The sequence below is a fragment of the Nannospalax galili genome, unplaced genomic scaffold (genome assembly GCF_000622305.1).
Source record: "Nannospalax galili isolate Female #2095 unplaced genomic scaffold, S.galili_v1.0 scaffold255, whole genome shotgun sequence".
In the NCBI taxonomy this organism is placed as follows: Eukaryota; Metazoa; Chordata; class Mammalia; order Rodentia; family Spalacidae; genus Nannospalax; species Nannospalax galili.
This window is the reverse complement of record NW_008338999.1, coordinates 1,049,042-1,069,822: the sequence shown is the minus strand read 5'-3', so window position 1 is coordinate 1,069,822 and position 20,781 is coordinate 1,049,042. Positions and strand designations below refer to the sequence as shown.

Here is a 20,781-nt window from a genome sequence, read left to right as displayed (position 1 = left end):
TCTCTCTCTCTCTCTCTCTCTCTCTCTCTCTCTCTCTCTCTCATCTCTTGTGTGCGTGTGTAAAGTATGGAATTCTAAGTGTTGCAATTAAAGGCATGCAACCACTATCCTTAGCCCATTTAACATACCTGGAAAGATTTTTTTTTAATTTTTATTTTTATGTGTGTTAGTGTTTTGCCTACATGTAGGTAAGTGCACCCATTTCACTCAGTGCCCACAGAGGCCAGGAGAGGGTGTCAGATCCCCTGGTACTGGAGTTATTGACAGTTGTTAGCTACTTTGTGGGTGCACTAGAAATGGAACCTGGGTCCTCTGCAAACGCAGTCAGTGCTCTTAACCACTGAGCCGTCTCTCCAGCCTCTCACTTAACATATTTTGAGCTATAAGAGAAGCCAAACAGTACACAGAACTCTGGAAATAGCAAAACTGAAAATAGAAATAAAAACTATTATTTGCCTTGAGTGATAACTATGTGCCAAGCACTATGAAAAATACAGAGATAGAACAGTGAATAAATAAAAAACTAATAGAAGACAAAAATGGGCAGTGGCCACACTGAGAGAAGTACTAAAATTGTATAATCATTGTATAGGTAGTGCAAATTACACTATGGCTCAGCAGTCTTTTTTAAAAAAAATTTTTATTTATTATTTTTATTTTATCTATATGTGTGTATTGCCTGCATGTAGGTAAGTGATGTGTCATGCAATGCCTGAGGAGGACAGAAGAGGCTGACAGGTCCCCTGAAATTGGAGTTATGGACAGTTGTTAGCTGCCAGTGGGTGCTGGGAATCGAACCCGGTCTTCTGCAAGAACACTAACTGTTCTTAACCGCTGAGCCATCTCTCCAGCCCCTGGCTCTGCAGTCTTTAGGAAGGGTACAACATTATCTGAACTTGAGACAGAAGAAGGCTAAAGGATGATGCCCAGGTTTCTGACTTGAATAAACAGGTAAATGTTAAAGCTGTTCACTCCATAATACTAGATTTGGTGTGCTGGAAACCTAAATTAAGATGGAAATTCATTTAGCAAATGGTGCGGTTCCAACTCCTTCAGGGTAGTAGGGGTCAAGAGCCAAAAATGAATCGTACAAATAGATCTGAATATGGTTGTGCAAGCTTGTGATCTTAGTACTCAGAAGGCTGGGGCAAGAGGTTCCAGGCTACCTTGGATCACACAGAGAGAACCTGTCTCAAAAGCCAAACTGGAAGGAAGGTAGGGAGGGAAGGGGGAAGGGGAGAAGAGAATCCTGCAGGTCATAGAATAACTTGTAATCAGATAACAGTTAAATAGTTTATGCCCAAAATTGTGGAGGAAGGAGAAAGCATTTCAATGTTTACCTTAAAGACAAAGCAACATTTGCTGGTTTTAGGTATCATAAGATAATATTGACTACTGATAGTCAGAAACCATCTATCAAAATTGCTGTTTTTTCCATTACACAGTATGTTCTCCCTAAGCAGATTTCAGATTTAATATCTGACTCTCATTGATTTGACAATATGAAGGGATAATATTTTGTAGGCTTTGGAGGCACATCAGTAACAAAATCCCCACCTCCTTGGTGCTTGTCTTCTAGTGGCATAAGGAGGGGTGAATACAAAAGGCAAAATAAATAACCTATAAACCTGCATAGAAAATTATACAGTGATAACGATTATGGCTTGGGAAGAGAGATTGGATTTTTTTTTTTGGTCTTTTTGAGACAGGGTCTCCCTGTAGCCCCAAGATGGCTCAGTGGTTAAGAGCACTGACTGCTCTTGCAGAGGTCCCCGTTCGATTCCCAGCACCTACATGGCAGCTAAAAATTTTTTTAATTGAATTTTTGTGTATTTCATACATAAAATTATCTTTACACCCCCTTCCCCTTTGGCCCCCTCCCGTAGCCCCCTGACAGGAGTTCATACATTCTGTCATTTGTCTTAAGGTTTATTATGTAAAGTTAGTGTCCCGTGATGTCCCTCAATACAAGTTCATCCACTGGGGTTTAGTCAGCCTATCTAGAGTGTCTTCCTTCAAGAACATCAGCTCTTCCTCACCCAGCAGTACTCAGCTGCCAATAATTCTTTGACTAAGATTGGGGTTTGCTGTTCATTTCCACAGTTCTGTGCCGGATTTTTGTCTACCTAAGCTTGCATGGGTCTTGTACATGCTGACAGCATTGCTGTGGGTTTGTTAAGTTTGCATGGGTCTTGTGCATGCTGACACTATTGCTGTAGGTTTGTATGAGAAGGGTCCCAGGCACCTGTAGGACTATTTCCGTATGGTCATGCACCTCCTCCCTGGCTCTTACAGTCTTTCTGCCCCCTCTTCCACAATGGTCACTGAGCCCTGGGTGGGTGGACCTCAATGTAGGAGTCCTGTCCAAGGACCACACTCTGCTGACTCTTATTCTCTGTGTTTTGGCCATTTGTGACATTTTCTATTCCTGCCCCTCTGTTGCATGAGAGTGCTTCATTGATGAGAATTGAAGGATACATTAGTGTTCTCTTCATTCCTTGTTCTATGTTCTGTGAGTCTTAGATATAGAGGTTGCATACTAAATGTGCCACTTAGGCTTGGGCAAGTCACAGACAATCTCTGTGATATATACCAGTTATACCAGTGGCATAACTGTAAAAAGAAGCTACTTGGATTGGTGGTGAGTAGGATACTTGTCTGTAAATTTAAGGATCCATATTTTGCACATAGTAAGAAATTACATTTGTCTAGTGATATGAGAGCCTTGGGTTGTCTCTAAGATCTATGACCTCTCCAGCTATGTGTATTTGGCTAGGTTTACAGTACCAGACATGAGTTTCTTCCCATTGACTAGGCTTTAAGTCCAGTTAGATAGATAGCTGTTGATTATCCCCAAGATAAAAGTACCACTACTGCACCAATGTCGTTTGCTCTGTTGGTCATTGATGTGGTTTTTAGTCCTTGGAGCTGGCGTTGGACCATCATTGATGTACCAGCTTAGCTTTTGCCGGCTAGGTTTACAGTACCAGACATGAGTTTCTTCCCATTGACTAGGCTTTAAGTCCAGTTAGATAGATAGCTGTTGATTATCCCCAAGATAAAAGTACCACTACTGCACCAATGTCGTTTGCTCTGTTGGTCATTGATGTGGTTTTTAGTCCTTGGAGCTGGCGTTGGACCATCATTGATGTACCAGCTTAGCTTTTGCCAAGGTTTGTTTTGTGCCCCAGTATGTGGTCAATTTTTGAGAAAGTTCCATGGGGTGCTGAATGGAAAGTGTATTCTTTGGTGCTTGGGTGGAATATTGGGAAGATGTCTGTTAGGTCCATTTGATGTATGGTATCATTTAATTCAGACATCTCTCTGTTTATTCTTTGTTTAGTTGACCTGTCTAATGGAGACAGTGTGGTACTGAAGTCCCCTACTATTAATGAATAAAGTCCTGTAGTGTTGTTTTTATGAATTTGGGTGCACCAGAGTTTGGTGTCTATATGTTCAGGATTATAATATCTTCTTGGTTAATTGTTCTTTGATCAGAATGAAGTGATCCTCTTTATCTCTTCTGACTAGTTTTAGTTTGAGGTCTATTTTGTCAGATATTAGAATTGCAACCCCTGCTTTTTTCTTAGTGCCATTTGCTTGGAATATTCTTTTCCATCCTTTCACCTTAAGGTAGTTCCTGTCCTTGAAGGTGAGATGGGTTTCTTATAGACAACAAAAAGATGTATTTTGTTTCTTAATCTATTCAACTAACCTGTGTCTCTTGACTTGGGAGTTCAATCCATTGATATTTAAAGTTATTATTGAAAGATGTGTATTGGTTGCCATCAATTTGATTGCTGTTTGCATTCTTTGTCTAATTTTGTGTTTCCACAATTATACCTTCGTTTAGTTTCTTTCTGTTGCCCCTGTGGTATAGTTGTTCCTTTTTCCATTCTTGTGTTGCTGCAAGTATTCTTTGAAGAGCTGGTTTTGTAGACATGTATTTTCAGCCTATTCGTGTCATGGAAAATTTTTCTTTCCCTGTCAACTTTAATAGACATTTTTGCTGGGTAGAGTATTCTGGGATGACATCTATTGTCATTTAGAACTGGAAATATTTTGGTCCAGGTTCTTCTGGCATTCATAGTTTGTATTGATAAGTCAGCTGTAATTCTGATGGGTTTTTCTTTTTATGTGAGTGGTTGTTTTTCTTTTGCAGCTTTCAGTATTCTCTCTTTGTTTTTTGTATTTAGTGTTTTTACCTATGATATGCTGTGGGGAGTTTCTTTTCTCATTCTGTCTATTTGGTGTTCTGTGTGCTTCTTTTATTTGTATGGGGATGTCTTTCCTTAATTTGGGAAAATTCTCTTCTACAATCCTGTTTAAGATCTGGTCAATACCATTAATCTGAGATTCTTCTTCCTTTATGCCTATGATGTGAAGATTTGGTCTTTTCATGGTGTCCCACATTTCCTGCATATTCCATTCCTGCGTTTTTAAATTTTTTTTATAATCTTTGCTTGAGTAGTCCAGTTCTTCAACTTTATCCTCCAGTGTTGATGTTCTGTTTTCCATTTCATTCATTCTATTGGTGAGGCTTTCTCCTGTTGTTTCAAGTTGGCTTATTGAGTTTTTCACTTCCTTCTTCATTTCAGTCTGAGTTTTCTTTAATGTTTCTCTCTTTTGTGAATTGTGAATATTATGAATTCAGTCAGAAGTTTATCCCTTCCTCCCCCCTCCCCCTCCCTCTCCTTTCCCTTCTCCTCTTCCTTCTTCTTTTTGGCAGGGTCTCCCTGTAGCCCCAGCTGACCTGGAACTCACTATGTAGACCAGGCTGGCCTTGAACTCACAGAGATCCGCCTGCCTCTGCCTTCCAAGTGCTGGGTGGGAGCAAAGACGTGTGCCCTCCCTAACTTCTTTTAGTTCTTTGATTTGCTTCTTTGTGTGTTCTTTAAATTCCTTGAATTTCTTGAATATGTTTATGACTGCTCTTCTAAATTCTGTGTCCTGTGTTATTCTAGGGGGTTCTCCTTGTAGAACTCTTCTACAGGCATGGTAGAGTTTGGTGGGAACATGCTGTTTTGGTTTTCCATGTTATTTTTCTGTTGCGATTTTGGCATATGATTCTGGTATGAAACTTAAGCCTTTTGTTGAGTTGAAGTTTGCTTCTGTTTGTATTATTGGTGTGCCTTGTTGTTTTCTTATTGGGTATGTAAAGCTGGTTGGTTTAGGTTTCAGGTTCTCTCAGATTTTATTTTGGAGGGAACTGATAGCTTCAGGTCAGCTACTCAAGGAGCTTCTACAGAGGCCCAAGCAGGCTCCAGTCAGATACACTCAGGCTTCCTTCTAACGTTTGGACCCCTACTAGTGGGTACTCACAGAACAATTTGGGAAATTCATTAAGGGGAGGCCCGATTTTGGCACTCCTAGGCAGTCTGCTAAGGTCTCAGCCCCTACCCTACTGTAGGGCAGAGAGGTCTACCCTTGGTGAAGTAGGAGGGCCCACACATAATCCCAATTAGGGGGTTAGGCACTAGGTGATTTGGGGAAACTCACCAGCACATAGAGGCCAGATCTAGGTACTCTCAGGCTCTGCTAAGATCTCAGCCCCTACCCTACTGTAGGGCAGAGAGGTCTACCCCTGGGGCCATGGGAGGGGCCTCACATAATCCCAATTAGAGGATTGGGTATGGCACAATTTGGGGAAGCTCACCACCACTCAGAGGCCAGATCCAGGCACTCTCAGGTGGTCTGCTGAGTCTCTATAGGGATTGGATTTTAAAAAGAATTTTCAGGCAAAACCTCCTGGGAAGAGGCCAGATATCCATTAGCAAAGTGAACCAGAGTGATGAAAATAGACTAAATAATGGAATAGATGCAGAAGATGACATCCAAAGAGTAACAAGAATTGAGGGCCAGATTATAAAAAGCCTTTTGTTCCATGTAAAGTACAAAGACACTGGAGACTTTTGAACAAAAATATACATCAATTATTTTGAACAAGATCATGTTGAATGCAGTGTTGAGAATGGCCTGGAAAAGTGAAGGGGCGAAAAGTGACCAAAAAGAACAAGAAGCTGTGTTCATGATCCATGTGAGAGGTGGCAGTGCCTTGGAACAAGATGGTGGCAAAGGAGGTGGTAGGAAGTGGTTGGATGCTGCGTAGTGGTGTTCTTGTTTTTTTGAGACAGGGTCTTACTTGGTAGCCCTCGCTAGCCTGGAACTTGCTGTATAGCAGAGATCTGCCTGCCTCTGCCTCCAAAATGCTGGGATTAAAGGAGTATACACCATTCCCAGCCCTGCTGTGCTGGGTGTCTTGTAAGGTACAACTAAGTAGATTTTATTTCCCCAAAGATTCATTTTATTATTTATTTGTGTGTGTGTGTGTGTCTGTCTGTCTCTCTGTCTGTCTGTCTGTCTGTCTGTGTGGGTACCCACTGACTAAGAGGATTTTTATCCATCCCCAGTATATCTTTTTAAAACAAAAGTTTTATTTTTTATTTATGTGTACGTGTGCCTGTCTATCTTTATGTATGTGCATATGTGTGTGGGTGCCCGTAGAGGCCAGAAGAGGGCATCTGATCCTCTGGAGCTGGAGTTGCACGTAGTTGTGAGCTGCCTGACATGAGTGCTGGGAACCAAACTCTGGTCTTCTAGGAGAGCAGTGAGCACTCTTAACTGCTGAGCCATCTCTCTAGCAACAGTAAATATATTTTGATAAAGGAATAAAGTGGGTTCTTAGTACCAGAGTTAGTCATTTTGATTACTTCATTGAGTAACCTGGTTAAATTTTCAATGAATGTATTAAATGAATGTTTCCTTCTAAAAGAAGGAGGAAAAATGCCTGTTAAGGCAGATACACTGAAATTTCCATTTCGTTGTGGATATCGGGTTTTATTCTTAATTGTTCCACCTGTGAAAACAAGTACCTACTTGGCACACCACAACACTTTTTCAAGGCTCAAAATAAAAATACTAAAATGAGTATAAACCAGATGGGTAAATAACATGTCCCCGCGAAGAAGGGGGGTGGCAACTTACAAAGTGAGTGTGCGAATCCAGTTCCTGAAATTCACACTCCATCTACACCAATTTCCTTCTATATATAATTCCTTCTAGAACTTGGAGATTGTTTTTCTACCATTAAAAAAATGTGTTGAGGGAAAACGTATTTTGTTTGATTCTTGGAACAATAAAGGAGAGGAGTTGGGTCAGGGGGCGCTTCCTCAGTAATGGGAACAGCATAGTCAAAGGCAAAGATATAATTAATATATAAGATGGGCATAAATAATGTTGAGAAGATCCACCTGACTGAATCACAGAGCTTGTGAAATCATACTAAAATGTTTATAATAGCTCTTTGATAAGGAGTTTGCTTATTCATCTTAAATAGTTTGTGGTAGATTTTCTTCCATTGTGGTGGTGGTGATCATGATAACATGCATGTAAAGAAACTTTGGGGAACACACAGATGGCCCCCTCCTCTCCATATCCATGGGTTCTGCATCTTTAGATCCAGAATTCTTGGAAAAAATATTGCATGTGTAATGAACACGTAGAGACTTTTTCATTATTCATTAAACAATACAGTATACTAATTATTTAACTAGCATTTATATTGTATTGGATATTATAAGCAATCTAGAGATGGTTTAAAATATATAGGTGGAAATGTATAAATTATGTGTAAAAGTGACATTTCTTTTTTAAAAATATTTTTTATTTGTTTTGTTTTTTGTCTTTTTGAGACCAGGTCTCCTTGTAGCCCCAGCTGGCCTGAACTCACTGTGTAGACCAGGCTAGCCTTGAATGCACAAAGATCCACCTGCCTGTGCCTCCCAAGTGCTGGGATTAAAGTCGTGCACCACCACGCCCGGCCCTTATTATTTTTATTTATGTGTATGAGTGTATTGCCTGAATGTGTGTAAGTGAACCCATGTCATGCAATGCCCACGGAGGTCAGAAGAGGATGTTGGATTCTCCTGAAACTGGAGTTACAGATGGTTGTTAGCTGCCATGTGGGTGCTGGAAATCAAACCTGGGTCCTCTGCAAGAGCAACCAATGCTCTTAACCAGTGAGCCATCCCTCCAGCCCTAACACCATTTCTTTGGAAAATACTTGAGCATCTTCATATCTGGGGTTCTGTGGGGCACCCAGAATGCAGTGCCCCACAGGTTCTGAGGGAATCACTGTTATTGATTTAAAAAAAAAAAAAGTTTTCTTGGGGACCAGGTGTGGTGACACATGCCTTTAATCCCAGCACTTTGTAGCCTGGTGGATCCCTGTGAAATTGAGGTCAACATAGTCTAGTAGTGAGTTCCAGGTCACCTGGGGCTACAGGGAGACCCTGTCTCAAAACAAAACAAAACAAAATGGAAACCCCCAAATAACAAAAGATTTATTTTTATGTGTACATGTGTATCCATGTATGTATGTTTTGTGTGTCTCTGTGTGTGTGTGTGTGTGTGTGTGTGTGTGTGTGTGTGTGCGCGCGTGCCCTTGGAGGTCAGAAGAGGGCATCAGATCCCCCGGAGCTGGATGTGTGTGCGTGTGTGTGTGTGTGTGTGTGTGTGTGTGTGTGCGCGTGCCCTTGGAGGTCAGAAGAGGGCATCAGATCCCCCGGAGCTGAAGTTGCAGGCAGTTGTGAGGCACTCTGTGTGGGTGCTGGGAGCTGAACCCTGGTCCTCCTCAAGAGCAGCAAGCACTTTTAACCGAAGTGTCATCTTTCCAGCCCCACTGTCATTGATTCTTAAATTCATGATTTTGAAAAGGAAGAACAATTTTGAGATTTCATGGTTTTACAAACTGCATATGGACTTGTTTGGTGAACGTGGTGAATGTTTGGGATCTCTGATAGGAGCGGAGGTTGTCGTGAACAGACTTTCTTCAGAAAACCTAGACGCACAGGTCCGCCTATTAACTGACTTCTCTCCACACCCCTCAGTGTCCTGTCTTCACCCTGCTTCTCTGACCTTACTTAACCTTTACCTTCTTTCCAGTGTTCCCACTGCTTCATGGAAACAGCTGGCATCTTGCTGTCTCACGAACTAGCCAAACAATCCTGCCCTGCTCGGTAGCTCCGATGTTCTAGACGTTTGTCATCTTCACATCTCCAGGCTTCTTAGCTTTTACAGGGGTCACCCTCGTTTTGAGGGCATTGATTTTTCAGAGCCACTTGCTTGTCCTCTCATTTTAGTGGCTTTTCCTTGTCTTGCATCTTCTCTGTCTTGGTGTGTATGTGCCCTTTTCCCACCAGTTTTCACAATTGCAGGACCTGTGTCTTGACACTGCTGTGTACTTTCCTCAGTGCCTACTGCTAGTGTCAATGTTAGACATTTCTTATCTTTGTAAGATAATAGAAAATATAAAAATAGTATTTTTATAAAAATAGTATTTCTACAAGAGCCTAAATTGTTTTTAAATGCCTTGTGTCTGGAAATAAGCAGTCGCAGTGGTTCCCCAGCTGTGAAAACATGGCTTTGTGATAACATGCTCAAATGAATATGCCCATTGTAGGTTTCTTTCTATTTTTCTTTTCGTTTTAGTTTTTGGACACAGGGTCTCCCTGTAGCCCCAGCTGGCCTGAAGCTCACTATATAGAATAGGCTGACTTTGATCTCACAGAAATCTGCCTGCCTCTGCCTCTGGGTCTAAAGGTATGCACCACCACCACACCCAGAAGATATCCTTTTTTAAAAATACATTAAGTTTTATTTTTTTTTATTTTTATCTTTTTTGGTCCTTTTGAGACAGGGTTTCCCTGTAGCCCCAGCTGTCCTGAAACTATGTAGACCAGGCTGGCCTTGAACTCACAGAGATCTGTCTGCCTCTGCCTCCCAAGTGCTGGGATTAAAGGTGTGTGCCACCACGCCCAGCCCAAGTTTTATTATTTTTAATTATGTATATGCATTTGTGTCTCTGTGGGTGTATGTGCATGTCCACCCATGGAAGCATTGGGTCCCCTGCAACTGTAGTCACAGACTCATGCATGTGGGTGTTGTGAACCAAACCTGGGTCCTCTGCAAGAGCAGTATGTACTTTTAGCTGCTGAGCCATCTTTCTAGCCCCCATTGTAAATTTTTTTTAATTAAAAAATAATTTTTTAAAAATTATTTTTATGTGTATGAGTGTTTTGCGTGCATGTATGTAAGTGCATCACATGTGTACAATGCCTGTGGAGTTTGGAAGAGGGTGTTGGATTCCTTGGAACTGGAGTTACTGATGGTTGTTAGATGCCATGTGGGTGCTGTGAACTTGATCCATTCCTCTTAATCACTGAGCCATCTCTCCAGCCCCCGTTTTAGGTTTTGTTTTGTTTTTTGAGGCCCAGTCTCCCAGTAGTCCCAGCTGGCCTGGAGCTTGCTATGTAGACCAGGCTGGCCTCAAACTCACAAAGATCTGTCGGCCTCTGACTCGGGAGTGCTGGGATTAAAAGCCCATTGTAGGTTTCTTAATCTTAGACTTTGTGATTTTTTTTTTTCTAGGTGGCCATACCACCGAGATCCTGAGGCTTGTTGGAAGCTTGTCAGGTGCTTATTCCCCTAGACATTACGTCATTGCTGACTCTGATGAAATGAGTGCCAATAAAATTAATTCTTTTGAATTCACTCGAGCTGATAGAGACTCTAGTCCTGAGGTAAGTGATCATTTGCTTGTACATTCAGTTTAATTGTCTCTGAAAAATAATTCCATGATATTTCAGTGCCCTGCCCACAATAGGGAATAAAATGTGTACTGGTGATAAAATGTATATCCTTTAAAGAATGAGAATTTCTTTTTCAAAACTATTTTAAAATTTGTTATTTTTTTATTTTATGTGTATGAGTGTATTGCTTGCATGTATTTAAGTGTACCCGTGTCACACAGTACCCACAGAGATCTGACAAAGATGTCAGATCCCCTGGAACTGGAGTTTCAGATGGTTGTTAGCCACCATGTGGGTGGTAGGAATCAAACCCAGATCCTCTGCAGGGGCAGCTAGTGCTTTTAACCACTGAACTGGTTCTTCAGCCCCAATAATTTCTTTAAAATAAATCTTAAAATTAAAAATAACTTATAGTTTCTTTTTTTTTCTTTCTTTGGTTTTTTTTTTTTGTTTGTTTGTTTGTTTGTTTTGTCTTTTTGAGACAGAGTTTCCCTATAGTCCCAGCTGGCCTGGAACTCACTATGTAGACCAAGCTGGCCTTGAACTCACAGAGATCCCGCCTGCCTCTGCCTCCCGAGTGCTAAAGGGATTAAAGGTGTGTGCCACCATGCCTGGCCAACTCATTTTCTTGTATTCTCTTTTATTTTTTAGAGAAAAACAGTTTTTCATTGAATTCAACTGTGAAAATTGTTTTGATTTATAGTTACATATATAAAAGCCAATAATTTTCTTGACTATTCATTAAATTTCTTTATTAATGTTATATTTATTGATGGTTTGATTTATCTATGATTGCTTCTTATCCTTTAAATCATGTTTGCATCCACTTTTAATTATTTCTCCATCCTTCATTGATGACTTTATCAATTTTGTCAGAATGTACTAATTTCTTTAAAAAGTGAAACTATTAAAAAGGGAAGTGAAAGCCGTTCCTTTGTCACTATTAGTTTGATTTCTATTGCTGTGATAAAACTTTGACCAAAACCATCTTTGGTAGGAAAGGGTTTACTATATCTTGCACTTTCAAGTGATAGTCCATCTTTGAGGGAAGTCAGGTAGGAACCCGGAGGCAGGAACTGAAGCACAGACCACAGAGGAATGCTACTCACTGCCTTGTTCCTCTGGCCTGTGTGAAGCCTGCTTTCACCCTAGGACCATCTGTTCAGTGGTGCCATCCACAGTGGGTTGGGCCCTCCTATACCTCAAAACAGTCAAGAAAATGCCTCACAAATTCCTTAGCTGAGATTCCCTCTTCCCAGGTGTGTCAAGTTGACAACTGAAGCCAATCTCTTCCATCTTTTTCTGTGGAAATTGCCCAGTCATAGAGCTGTATCAGGTAGCTTAAAAGAGGACAGCTCATGTAACTCAGGCCCATCAGAGTCTGCCCCTGGGCCTTTTGCCTTTGGAGACCCAGAGAATGGAGTTCATCTCTCTTCAGGACAAATTCAGCTCAGTTTTGGGAGCTGTTGGTATTCCTGTTTTCATCTAGTAGTAAAGACAATCTCTAGACAAAATAATGAAGATAATACATCAGAGGACTAAGAGCAGAAACCAGATGGTGAGTCCTGTCTTCTGAGGCCCCAGGGCCTCTGCTGTGTCAGTGTGGGTCCAGGTTTGGTAGGAATACAGCTCCTCTCTTATTCCCCTTAATTTACACCCCCACCACATATGCTCAATTTTTTTAAGTTTATTTTTTTAAATTTTATGTGTATTTGTGTGTTGTCTGCATGTAGGTAAGTGCACCCATGTGGTGCAATGCCCGAGGAGGTCAGAAGAGGCTGTCGGATTCCCTGGGACGTCGATACCAATTTTGAGAGGTCACTGTTCAATCCAGTGCAGGTATGTTCACAGAACTGTTTCAGCAAAGTATGAATTGATAAACAAACCTGAAAGGAGATTACTGACTATGCTAATAAGCAGCCATTTCAATAATTATGAGACAGATAATAGTGTCCTCATTTTACAAGTGGGGAAGTTGAGCCCAGAGATGTCATACCAGACATGCTACCTACATCTCCAAGGCTCTGCTTCTACACAGCCACACTGCCCCTCTTGTCTGTTCAGAAAACTCAGTGAGAAAAGAATTTCGGTAATTCTTTTTGTTGTTGTTTTTTGTTTAATTTTGTTTGAGTTTTTTTGAGACAAGGTCTCCCTGGAGCCCTAGCTGGCCTGGAACTCACTATATAGACCAGGCTGGCCTTGATCTCACAGAGATCCACTTGCCTCTGCCTCTCAAATGTTGAGAGTAAAGGCTTGCGCCACCACACTTGACTTCCTAAATTATTGTGTATGCTTCTTTCTTCTGCGTTTGGAGACTTTAGTTTTAACACGTGTATTGACTGTGTTGTGCCCAGTTTGCGAGACCCCAAAGACCACCAAGGAGCCGACTGATGCAAATACGCAAGGGTTCTTTTATTGTTGCAAGCTTAAGCTTGGGTCCACTCTGTCACTGACTCAGCGGATCTCAGATGTGAGACCCCTTGCTTTGGGAAACAGAGGTTTTTATAGGTTTATTTCAGCAAGTTCAGCAAGTAGGGGAGTAGGGGGTCTTCAGCCTGGCTAGCATCTGATTGGTTGCAGCTCAGCGCCAAACCATAAACTTCTGGCTTCAGGAAATCTGAAAAGATATTTGGACTTTTAGTACTTTCCTGTCCCTGGTTAATTGACCGTTGGCAGGGGAGTTGTTCTCTATCTGTTTCAAGTATTGTGTTTTTTCTTGGAACAGGGCCCAGGGCTAGGTCAGTCCTATGGAGGTTTTATTCATTGTAAATCAACTGAGTCTGGGGTCCAGGGTCCAGGAAGGAGGTTTACAGCACTTCAATTCTTAGCATTTCAACTAGGTTAATCATCCATGTGTGGTAGATACAATCAGGCAGAACAGGCAAGCTTAGCAAGTAAATCTAAATCAACATTTTAAACAGAGTTTTCTATCAAAATGCAGAGTTCTTACAGCATTCATCAAGGTATTTCATTTTTTTCCCAACAACCATTAACTGTATAGGTCCAAGCCGCTCTTTTATAAAAGCTACCAATTTATTTAAAATGCAAGACCCAAAAGTCAAGAGCATAATCAGAATCAGGAAGGGTCCGAGTAAGGTTGAAATCAAAAGTGGTCAACCAAGGGGAGCTATTGAACCAGGGTTTAAACCATAATAAGATCTCCTCCCTGAGGGGTCTACCGTATGTATCCTGTTGTTTCACAGCCCCATGGAGCGCAATAAGTAGCGCTATTCTCTCCACACCTGTTTCTCTGGGACTTGTGTTTTGGAGTTTCAGGCCCTTGGCAAGCATAGAACCGGCCTGGTTTTCTGTATGGGTAAGGATTTCAACCTTACTCAGATTGAGTCAATTTGGAGAGCAGCCTGTTTAGCCGCCTGATCCGCTCGATTGTTTCCTTGGGAAATCAGATCGTCCCTTTTTGATGACCTGGGCAGTGGATAATTGCCAATTTCTTTGGCAGCCAGAGAGCTTTTAGCAATGTTAGGATTTCTTCTTAATCTTTGACAGTCTTTTTCTCTGTCGTTAATAAGCCCTGTTCCCGATATATTGCCCCATGAACGTGCGCAGTGGCAAAGGCACATCGGCTGTCTGTATACACATTAAGCTTTTTGTCCTTTTTCAATACCAGCGCCTTAGTTAGGGCAATAAATTCAGCCTTTTGGGCCGAAGTGCCAGTGGGCAGAGGTTCTGCCCAAATGATGCCGGTTAGTGATACTACAGACACCCCTGCATACCTCTTGCCATCCTGGACAAAGCTGCTCCCGACAGTGAACCAGGTTACTTCAGCATCAGATAACAGGGTATCTCTCAAATCTGATCGGGTGCCTTGGACATGGGCCAGGATTCTGGCACAATCATGCAGGGGGGGCATCCAAGTTTGGGTCCAGCAAGAGCGTGGCTGGATTCGGGGCAACTGGTACCTGGAAGGTGATTCTAGCAGGATTAAGAAGCAATGCCTGATAATGGGTTATACGGGCGTTACTTAGCCATCTGTCCGGGGGCTGCTTTAAAACTCCTTTAATTGCATGTGGTGTGTTGATGGTCAAGTTCTGGCACAAAGTCAGTTTGTCAGCATCTTTTACCAGTAGTGCTTTTTTAAGTATATAGCCCAAGTATTGGACCTGTTGTTTGCATAGTTGGGCCCTTTTAGCAGAGGCCTGATTGCCCAGGATTCTGAGCAATCCCAACGTCTGTAACAGGCGTTCTGTGCCATCCATGTAAGCCTCTTGGCTGTCTGCCACCATAAATAGGTCATCCACATACTGCAAGAGACTCCTTTTCCCAATGCTATCTGTCTCAGACGCCTCCGCCGGTCCTCTGGATCTGCAGTAGCAGCCAGCAGGATCCTTGCCAGGTCCTTGTTCTGCCTTTTTTCTACCTTTATCTGTTTTTTTTTTTTTTTTTTTTTCCTGCACTATCCCTATTATTATACACTTTCTTGGCCACAGTTATTAAATCCCTTAAGCTCTTTTTATGCAGTCTCTCTGCTCTTTGGAGCTTTTCTTTATATCCAGAGCCAACTGATTAACAAAAGCCATGGCCACTGCCACTATATTATCTTTGGCCTCTGGGTCTAATGGAGTGTACCTGCAGAAGGCATCTGTTATTCACTCCAAGAACGGGCTTTCATTTAGTTTCTGACTAATATCATATACCTTTGCCAAATTAGTTGGCCTATGAGCAGCCATTTTGAGACCTGCCAACAGAGCCTGGCGGTAAACCAGAAGCCTCCCCTTACCTTCTGCAGTATTATAATCCCAATCAGGCCGGGTCAGTGGATAGGCAGCATCAATCAGTGTCGGGTCAGTAGTAGGGACACCAGTATTGCCAGGAATTAACTTCCTGGCTTCTGTTTGGATACGTTCCCTTTCCTCTGTGGTAAACAGGATCTGTAATAATTGATGACAGTCATCCCAAGTGGGTTGGTGTGTGAATTAGACAGTTTTTAATAAATTAATAAGCTCCTTAGGATTTTTAGAAAAGGGAGCATTCTGGGTTCTCCAGTTGTAAAGGTCACTAGGGGCGAATGGCTAATAGTGATGGGGCTGGTTGCCAGCCTCATCCATGGGGCCATCGACTCTGAGGGGTAGAACAGTAGAGTCTGGACCCTCCGGTGTTGCTGCCCTTCTACTTCTATCCCCCGAGCCGGTCCCCCATACCTGTGAAGAATCTGGTACCAGGGGTGCTGGTTCTGGAGGGGGTACCTCCTGTGGAGGAGGTGGATAAGGAGGGGGAGGAAAAATTAGATCTTCTGTGCTTCCCTGTAAGACAGGGTACAGTGATGGTACTGATGGTTTGGTTTCAGGTTTAGGTATTTTCTGGGTTGTTGTTTTCCATTCTGCAGCTGTCAGCACCTCAGTTTTCTGTAAAGGAAGAAAAGACTTGACCCAAGGAGGGGGGTTATAGCTAAATTTCCCCAGACCATAATGTATGATATTTGATCCAAGTGTCCCATACGTGGTTGAAGAATAATTTTTTTAACCGCATTAATGACAGCGGGATCAAAGGTCCCCTCCCAGGGCCATCCCATGTTGAAAGTGGGCCAGTCAGACCTGCAGAAAGTAATTAGTTTATCCTTCCTGACAACAAAAGAGAGGTTATGGTCTCAAGTCTTAGTATCTCCAAAATGTGCAAGAACCATGTCCAGGGATGTAGAGGGAGTCTGTCCCATTGTGTCTGTCTCAGTCACAGAGAAATAGACAATCAAAGACAAAACAGAGAGCCAGAAAGACACACAAAAGGCCAAGTAACAAATTCTCCCGCTCATGCGGAAGAAAAACTGAAAGTAGGACAGCTGCGAACTGCCGTGCCGCGGGAGTGACCTACCTTGTCCTTTCACAGAAATTAACAGAGTCCGGGGCCCTCCATCCCCTCTGCCAAGGTCTGGAACATCTTCCAGACCTCTGTGGTCACGGTCATCTAGCGCATCCACTCCAACTTCTTCTGACCACACTGTTTACAAGTTTGCCTCAAGGCTCAGAACAAAAGCTAGGACAGACACAGACAGGTACAACTAGAAACAAACAGACATTTACTGGCTGGCCAAGAACCCTCCAGGTCAGGTGTCCTGGGGGGGGAGGGTCTTGGGGATCCCGGACGAGCCCCCAAGATGTTGTGCCCAGTTTGCGAGACCCCAGAGACCATCAAGGAGCCGACTGATGCAAATACACAAGCTTAAGCTTGGGTTCACTCTGTCACCAACTCAGTGGATCTCAGATGTGAGACCCCTTGCTTTGGGAGACAGAGGTTTTTATAGGTTTATTTCAGCAAATAGGGGAGTAGGGGGTCTTCAGCCTGGCTAGCATCTGATTGGTTGCAACTCAGTGCAAATCTGAAAAAATATTTGGGCTTTTAGTACTTTCCTGTCCCTGTTTAATTGACCGTTGGTGGGGGAGTTGTTCTCTATCTGTTTCAAGTATTGTGTTTTTTCTTGGAACAGGGCCCAGGGTTGGGTCAGTCCTATGGAGGTTTTATTTAAGATGGAGTCACTCAGGTCTCTCAAATGTGGCCCTCTAATTCTTTACTGTATGTATTCTTTTATTTGCTGTTTAATTTCATGACTTAATGAAACAGAAGATAGCTGTGTACTTAGATCATAACTCTGTAGAACCCAGTAAGTTGGATTTGATTCACATTGATAAGAAATCCAAAGCTGGGCGTGGTGGTGCATGCCTTTAAACCCAGCACTCGGGAGGCAGAGGCAGGCAGATCTCTGTGAGTTCAAGGCCAGCCTGGTCTACATAGTGAGTTCCAGGCCAGCTGGGGCTATAGGGAGACCCTGTCTCAGACCAAAAAATTCAGATTATATGACATTTATGAAAAAAGAATAGTCTGCTTTGCAAAAGAAACAATCTCAAGACAAGAATGATTCCTTGGAAATGAACAAAAAGATTATTACAATTAAAATTTCCAATTATCAGGTTAATAATTAATAATTATCAGGTTAAATATACTTGAAAATGTTAGCAGGTCAGAAGTTGAGCTTAAAGGAACTCTCTGGGGAAAGGGGACAGATGGGGAAATACAATGAAATGGAAATGAGAGAAAAGGGAAAATAAGAGACTACAGGCAGTTTTTGTTGCCCATCTATCTCAGTTGTCTTTTTTTTTTTTTATTTATTATTTTTATTTTATGTGTATTTTATTTTATGTAGGTAAGTGGACCCATGTTGTACAATGCCTGAGGACAGAAAGAGGCCGTCAGATCCCCTGGAACTGGAGTTAATGGACAGTTGTTAGCTGCCATGTGGGTGCTGGGATTCAAACCCAGGTCTTCTGCAAGAACAACCAGTGTTCTTAACCACTGAGCCATCTCTCCAGCCCCTTGTTGTCTTTGTTTTAATATAATTATGCCTCATGATGAACCTGGAATGTATCTCAATGACAAAGTACTGGCCTGACAAGCTCAAGGCCCCTGGGTTCAGTCTCAGCACTGAAAAACAAAAACAAATTTATTAATTTAATTAATTAATTTATTTTGATCTTTTTGAGATAGGATTATTTATTTATTTATTTTGGTCTTTTTGAGACAGGGTCTCCTTATAGCCCCAGCTGGCTTGGTATACAATACATTTATTTGTTTGTTTGTTTGTTTATTTATTTATTTATTTATTTGTTTATATTTTGGTCTTTTTGAGACTGGGTCTCCTCGTAGCCCCAGCTGGCCTGGAACTCACTATGTAGGCCAGGCTATGGCCTTGAACTCTCAGAGATCTGCCTGCCTCTGCCTCTGCCTCTGGAGTGCTGGGACTAAAGGTGTGCGCCATCATACCTGGCTTTGGTATTCAATTCTAATTGTAACGTTAACTTTTGTTTTTCCATAGAAGTTTAAAAATACTGTTCTGTTCTCTTTAGGTAGTTAAAATTCCAGAATATGTTGCATATCAGTTTGATTCTATTCCCTAGAATTCTAAATTTAACCAGTTCACATCTACATGTCTGTTTTCTCAATTCTTTATGGAATTAAGTGAACTCTTGCTGATCTTTCTTCGGTTTAGTACTATTTTCTTGTAATTTCTTTCCATTTGACTATCTTTTTTGTTTGTTGGTTTGGTTGGTTGGTTGGTTTTTTGGGGTCAGGGTCTCATGTATCCCAGGCTGACTTTGAACTGGCTGTGATGACCTTGAACTTCCGGATCTTCCTGTCTATACCTCCCAAGTGCTGGAATCACAGGCGTGTATCATCATGCCCAGTTTTTATGTGATGCTGGGGCTAAAACACAGGGCTTCAATGCATGCTAGGCTAGCGCATTGTTGACTGAGCTAGAAGTCGACATAGCCCAGCCACCATTTGCCAATTCTGTATACCACTCTTTCCTTTCCTTTCCTTTCCTTTCCTTTCCTTTCCTTTCCTTTCCTTTCTTTCCTTTCCCCTTTCCTTTCCTTTCCCCTTTCCTTTCCTTTCCTTTCCTTTCCTTTCCTCTTTCCTTTCCTTTCCTCTTTCCTTTCCTTTCCTCTTTCCTTTCCTTTCCTCTTTCCTTTCCTTTCCTCCTTTTTGAGACAGAATCTCCTGTAGCCCCAGCTGGCCTGGAACTTACTATGTAGACCAGACTGGTGTTGATCTCACAGAGATCCACCTGCCTCTGCCTCCTGAGTGCTGAGCTTAAAGGCAAGCATCACCATGTCCAGCTATCAATCTTTTTTTCGTATATTTTATATACTGTATATATATTTTAAACTTTGAAAAAGATCTCCATTTCATTATTAAAATACAGTTTCATGCAGAAAAATTTATTAATGCAATTGACACTAAGATGTTTGCACATGCGTTTCTAATCTCTATATATCTGATTATTACTAGATATATAGAGGTAGTATATAGACTAGTCCCAGTCTTTGACTCTCCTTACAAAGTCACTAATGTCTCCACTCTCATGGCGTCATATAATCATAGTCAGCTCTCAAAGGCCCACCTTCGAATATTATTAACATACAAATTTGGGCATTAAATTTTCAACACAAGATTTTGGGGGAAACACATTGAAACCAGGAACATGACAAGAAGGAAGCAAACCCGCTGATACAGATTTCTAGTGCCAGGCCTGCCTTTCTCAACATTTTTACTCCTTTCAGGGTCATTGGTCGCAGGAGGTAGAGTTATGAATGGCAGGAAGCTGGGGTGTGTAGGGGCTGGGCTGCCCTTAGGGGAAGCTCTTTAATGTCCTGCAGTTGAAGGTAGTTGTTAGCTATACAATCAAACAAGTCAGATAAATATTTAAATATTTAGTTCTAACATCAGACCTGGAAACACACAGCCATTTGCCAAGCTTTTGATGCAGGGCCAACCTTTTTCTTTGCCTTTGGGTCTGGTGGCCAGGTTTTGTGGTATCGCTCCTATCTCTAGTTTGCTTCCATAAAGTGAAGTGATTCTTCAGAAAAACTCATGAAGTTTCTGAGTCTAGAACCTTCTATGATTTGTTTTTATAATCTGCCCCTACTCTTTTCTAGATATCACCTCTGTACCTTGCTTGAAAGCACTTTTGTGGTGAATGTAGGGACTGGCCTTTGTTATTTTTCCCGAGTTTTCATAAGAACAGCAGCACTTTCACAGTGATTTTTGTCTGGTTGGTTAGTTGGGGTGTGCTTTTGTGTGTGAATGTGTGTGTTTTCAGTGCTGGGGATCTAACCCATAGTAGATAAACACTCTACCACTGAGCTAAGTTCTTAGCTCTTATTTTTTGGAGACTGCCCATCTCATGGGGTCTCCTCAGCCTCCTTGATCAAGAGGACAGGTGACCCACCACAATTACAGGACATTTTGAGAGATGCTTCTAGTCCCCTGGAACTAGTCGACCTAGGAGGGCAAGGAACAAAAACTGTCCTTTATTTCCCTCTGACCAAATTATTATAGGCTTCAAAGTATGTCTGTTAAACATCCAAGAAGGTTAATTCCACCAGTCTGCTACTTTTAATTTCTGTGTGTGTCATGTAGATAAATCTTGGGCAGAGATCAATTGTTCTCAGATAAACCTTACCTAGACATATATTTCTTGATCTGCTATGTATAATTTCTCAGTAGGTTGTAGGAATAATATGGTTCTCTCTGGTTTTCAAAACTAGCTGGGCATAGTTTATTACATTGTCTCACCCCTCCATCATGGTTTTCCCACTTAAGGTGCCCCCATTTCCCCCCTTTCTCCCTTAATAATACCCTTCTCCTACAGTCCTACCTCTCTTGAGCTCCTTCTTTCCCT

At 41.9% G+C, this 20,781-nt stretch overlaps 1 protein-coding gene across 2 annotated transcripts in view; it reads left to right on the top strand.

The window, feature by feature from the left end:
- Positions 1 to 20,781, top strand: part of Alg14 (ALG14 UDP-N-acetylglucosaminyltransferase subunit) — a 137,460-nt gene that overhangs the window by 2,021 nt on the left and 114,658 nt on the right. For both annotated transcript variants that reach the window (XM_008833674.3, XM_029563826.1), the window contains exon 2: positions 10,429 to 10,580. In XM_008833674.3, coding sequence (XP_008831896.1) covers positions 10,429 to 10,580 — 152 coding nt within the window. The remainder of the gene's footprint in view (positions 1 to 10,428; positions 10,581 to 20,781) is intronic.